The following is a 4,734-nucleotide window of genomic DNA, read 5'->3' as shown; positions in this document are numbered from 1 at the left end:
TGAAAAAAATTTGGAAGAAAACGAAACACCCCTCCGCAAACGACAATCTCACCAGCAGAGCACCCTGGCCCGCCCCGCGCTGTGGCCGGGTAGCGGCCCCGGCCGGGAGGAGCGGGGAGCGTCTGCTAATTGCAGCTTCGTTAGATTTCGGGTTTGGGAGGCTGCGGTTCGGGCGCTAATATCCGCCGCCCATTATCCCGGCTAATAAATTTGACCTATTGTTCGTTTGTTAAAATGATGTCACCTTGGAACAGTCCCTAAGCTCCTATTTCCATGAATTAGGCCTTTATTGAAAGCCGGGAGCCAATGGGAGGAGAGAGGCTTGTTGATCGCAGCCAATGGCTGCGGCGGGAGAGGAATTAGCAGCGGAAACTCCAGGTTCGGTTCAAGAAAGATGACACAGAGCCTGTCGGGCCCGCGCACTCTTGGCAAAGTTTCAGTGCAACGAGAGGCGCCGGGCGCTCCATGGCCGCGCCGTAACAGGGACCCAGCCGCCTCCCCGCCCAGCCCAGCCCAGCCCTTCCGCCCGCCCAGGATGGAGGCGCCCGCCAGCGCGCAGACCCCGCACCCGCACGAGCCCATCAGCTTCGGCATCGACCAGATCCTCAACAGCCCGGACCAGGACAGCGCACCAGCCCCGCGGGGCCCCGACGGCGCCAGCTACCTGGGAGGGCCCCCCGGGGGCCGTCCGGGCGCCACATACCCGTCTCTACCCGCCTCCTTTGCCGGCCTGGGCGCGCCCTTCGAGGACCCGGGATCTTACAGTGTCAACCTGAGCCTGGCGCCCGCCGGCGTGATCCGAGTGCCAGCGCACAGGCCGCTGCCCGGGGCTGTGCCACCGCCTCTGCCTAGCGCGCTGCCCGCCATGCCCTCCGTGCCCACGGTCTCCAGCCTGGGCGGCCTCAATTTCCCCTGGATGGAGAGCAGCCGCCGCTTCGTGAAAGACCGCTTCACAGGTGAGCAGGGCCAGCAAAAGGCACCGGGCCTCGGCCCTCCCGGGGCCAGAGGCGCCGCGCCCTAGGTGCTCCACTCTGGGAAACGATTCCGGAGGCCCAAGCGCGTCGGAGGCCTCAGCGCCCGGGGCCCCGGACAACCACAGGGGGGTGGAAATCAGGGAGTTTCGGGGAAATAAGCCTACGCCCAGGGGAAGAGGGGGGTAACTCCCGCCCGGCTTGGTGCCGCTGGGGACGCGAGGGACCAACGAAATAGCGGAGCACTCTGCGCCCCACCGGGCGGCACGGGGTCCGCATGGGGCCTGAACGGCAGTGGAGCCGGGCTGGGCTTCAGGGGGCCTCCCGTGTCTCCGCAGCGGCGGCGGCCCTCACGCCCTTCACCGTGACCCGGCGCATCGGCCACCCCTACCAGAACAGGACGCCGCCCAAGCGAAAGAAGCCGCGCACGTCCTTTTCTCGGGTGCAGATCTGCGAGCTGGAAAAGCGCTTCCACCGCCAGAAGTACCTGGCCTCGGCCGAGAGGGCGGCGCTCGCAAAGTCCCTCAAAATGACGGACGCGCAGGTCAAGACCTGGTTCCAAAACCGGAGGACCAAGTGGCGGTGAGAGAGGCCCGGCTCGGCCCATCTTGCACCCGCCCTTCACCCGCCCCGCGCCGCAGCCTCGCTCTCTCCCCATTCTGTGCTACCCGCTACCCGCCCTCCCAGGGCTGAGCCTCCCCCGCTCCTTCCCAAATTTTATCTCCCTTCTCTCCTTCCCGCCGGCCTGCGTATCTCTCTCCTCTCCCGCGCCTCGGCTTCTCCTCCATTCTCATCCCTGTGTCGCTCTCGTGCGCCTCTCCAACTCTCGGTGTTTTCTTCCGTCTCTGCGCCCTTTCGGTTTCCTCTCACCTGCACCTCCACCAGCAGCCGCGCCACCCCCCCCCCCCCCCACCCCGGGCTCTCTCGTACTCCCCTAATCCCTCCAGCTTGCCCTCTGGGATTTCCGACAGTCCGCGCGGGCTCCATGTTCCCCCTCTGGCTCCTCATCCTGACTCCAGCCCCGTTTTTATCCGATCCCTATTTCCATCCAACCCGTGAACGGCGAAGCGATCGCGTTTTTGAAGAGAGGTTCGAGAAGGGCCTGGGAGAACTGGATGAGGCTGACCCGGCCCAGGGACACCGCGCGGGCAGTTGCAGAGCCAGCCCTCCCACCCGCGGACCCTAGCGACCCGACTGTCCTCAGGGCCGAGTCAGTTACACACACGCCCTGTCCTTATCCCGCAAAAGAAACATCTTTGTTGTTGGCGAAGCCACAATACCCGGACGTGCAGGTGGGCAGCGGGCTGAGTCCCCTCCCCGCGACCGCCCGACACACAACAAAAACAAACGATGCCAACCCACTCCCCGGACGCGCGGGGCTCGAGCGCACAGCGCCGGCAGGGGTGCAGACGGGTCCTGCGCCTCGAGGCTCCCGGCTGGCCTCCGGCTCCCGGGAGGGCTGGGGCCCCGCCGGCAGCCCCGCAGTGCCGGGTGCATGACGGTGCTGTCCCTCTCCCTCCCCCGGTGCAGGCGGCAGACGGCGGAGGAGCGGGAGGCGGAGCGGCAGCAGGCGAGCCGGCTCATGCTGCAGCTGCAACACGACGCCTTCCAAAAGAGCCTCAACGACTCCATCCAGCCCGACCCTCTCTGTCTGCACAACTCGTCGCTCTTTGCTCTGCAGAATCTGCAGCCCTGGGAGGAGGACAGCTCCAAGGTCCCCGCCGTCACCTCTCTGGTGTGAGCCACCAGCGCGCACAGTGGCCAAGGATCGCCGCCCCCACCCGGCGGGGCGCCCCGGGCCCCCAGCCGGGCTGGGGGAGGGGGACCCGAGGCCGAAAGGCACAGGGGCCTCCGAGCTCGAGTAGGCCCCGGGGCGCGGCCGCATCCCCGCCGGCCGCGGAGGGGGGCTGGGCCCGGGCTCCGCGCGGCTGCACAATCCGAGCCCCCGCCCCGCGCCCAGTCCCGCCCCAGGCCGGGGCCTGACAAAGAAAGCGCCTTACGTTTCTCCGCCCCTCGCCCGCACCCCCCGGGCCGGGCGCCTGTATTATACTTTGTACTTTTGCCCAAACGTGTAAATAATAAAAGTTTTGGCTTTTTTCTTTAGAAACCGGCCACCTGCTTCCCCTGCGGGGGCCGCTGGAGGAGGGGCGGCCGACCAGGTGGCTGGGGGGAGCGCCAGGGCTGGAGCACCCTGCGTTTAGGCTGGGTCCACTCCTCTCCTTTTCCGTTCCTTTTATTTAAGTCGTTTTATTTAATAAAAAAGTTAGCTATTTCACTTAACGCCGCTTTTATTTCGTTTTCGTTCCAATAATGCTCGGCAAGCCCGGCCCTGCGCCCCACCCCATCGGCGGTAGAGGCCGAGCCGCGGTGTACGGGGGCGCGTCCACCTCTCCAAGCTTCGTCGGTTTTCGCCTCAGCTCCAACCCCGGCCCGGGGCCCCGGGGAGGATCCGCCGTGCAGGTCAGTGCGTGCCGGCCGCTGGCAGTTTGGGTGCCGGCGGGGTGGGGCGGACATGGAAAGGGCACTCAAGGCCCAGAGGTCGAAGGTCGGCGCCAGGCAGGGTTGGGGATGAAAGCTCCCCCCAACCCCGGCGGGTACTTAGGTCGTCACAGGCCAGACCCACCTAGGGGGTGAAAGGCACCGTGACCTCGAACTTCTAAGAACTCGGAGCCCTTCCCCTCCCCACCCCCCCCCACAACCCACTGACCTCCTCTTTTTCCAGTGAGGCCTCAGGCCCTGGGCGGACCCAAAGACTGGCAATAGGGGATCTGGGCGCACTGTGGGCGGGCGGTGTGCACAGAACCGGCGCACGTCCTGGGTCTCCAAACGCTCGGTGTCTGAGGAGTAAGCGCGGGGCACAAACCCAGAACATGGGCACACTCTTGGTTTACGTGGGACCGCAATTGGGGCGTGACGTCAAGCAACGTCACCGCAGCCTGGCGGCGTCACTCTTCAGGAGAGGGGCGGGGCGCCCCGAAACCCTGGAATACCGAGCCCAGGTGTGAAAGCAGGGAGGCCCCGTCCATCCAGCTTTATCTCGGCTCGAAAGCTGGGAGTTTTGGGGATCACGGGACGGGCGGTGGGTGGTCCCTTCCAACAAGACACACGCCGGAAGCGTTCGTGAACATTTCCTCTTGCTCCCTCATTTTTTCCCCCTTTTATTCGGTCTTTTAATTTTTTTCTTATTTCTGGCCTCTCCACGATGTTCTCTATTTTCTACTCTATTTGTTACTCTGGGTCTCCGTGCTACTATAACTTTTGCTTTTCCTTTACAGTTTTATGTTTCCCTGTATAGTTCGTTCACTGTTGCTTTTAGTTTCCCCGACACTTGCTTTTTGTCGTATCCTGCCCCCCCCCCCCCCCGGCTCTCTCCATTTCTCACTCTCCCGTCCTCTGTCTCTCTCGGGGTTTCTTTTCCTCTCTCTCTTCCTCCTTCCCTCCTTTCCTGTGTCCTTTTTGTTTTCTTTTTCTGCTCTCAGAATCTCTTCGCTTCTCTTCCTCTGTGTCTGTCTCTGCCACCCCCTCCTCCTGACCGGCTCCCATTAGCTTCCTGAGGCGGAACAGTTCGGGGGCTGTCCCACAGGCCCTAGGGCCGCACCCCCCCACCTCAGCACACCGCCTTCCCCCCAGGCCAAGCGCCACCCTGAGGGCTCGGGGATTTGGGCGCCTTCGTTTTACGCGGGCTGTGGGATCGTCTTCCCTGGCAGGGCTCCAGAGACGGGAGGGAGTCTAAGAAACACAGGCGGAGCTCCCATGGTTGCTG

At 64.3% G+C, this 4,734-nt stretch overlaps 1 protein-coding gene across 1 annotated transcript; it reads left to right on the top strand.

Moving 5' to 3' along the window:
* The first annotated feature begins 535 nt into the window (after window positions 1-535).
* On the top strand, window positions 536-2,712 carry TLX3 (T cell leukemia homeobox 3). Its single transcript, XM_027607122.1, has 3 exons — window positions 536-956; window positions 1,310-1,553; window positions 2,502-2,712. Exons 1-3 carry the CDS (start codon window positions 536-538, stop codon window positions 2,710-2,712), a joined length of 876 nt encoding a protein of 291 aa, XP_027462923.1.
* Window positions 2,713-4,734: the final 2,022 nt, after the last annotated feature.

This window comes from Zalophus californianus, chromosome 5 (genome assembly GCF_009762305.2).
Source record: "Zalophus californianus isolate mZalCal1 chromosome 5, mZalCal1.pri.v2, whole genome shotgun sequence".
NCBI lineage: Eukaryota > Metazoa > Chordata > Mammalia > Carnivora > Otariidae > Zalophus > Zalophus californianus.
The sequence above is the reverse complement of the archived record's forward strand: the minus strand, read 5'-3'. Positions and strand labels throughout refer to the sequence as shown.

Coding starts and splice junctions, on each gene's coding strand:
- TLX3 (XM_027607122.1), top strand. CDS start 536: ATGGAGGCGCCCGCCAGCGCGCAGACCCCGCACCCGCACGAGCCCATC. Junction 957..1,309: donor CGTGAAAGACCGCTTCACAG/GTGAGCAGGGCC, acceptor GTGTCTCCGCAG/CGGCGGCGGCCCTCACGCCC. Junction 1,554..2,501: donor AACCGGAGGACCAAGTGGCG/GTGAGAGAGGCC, acceptor CCCCCGGTGCAG/GCGGCAGACGGCGGAGGAGC.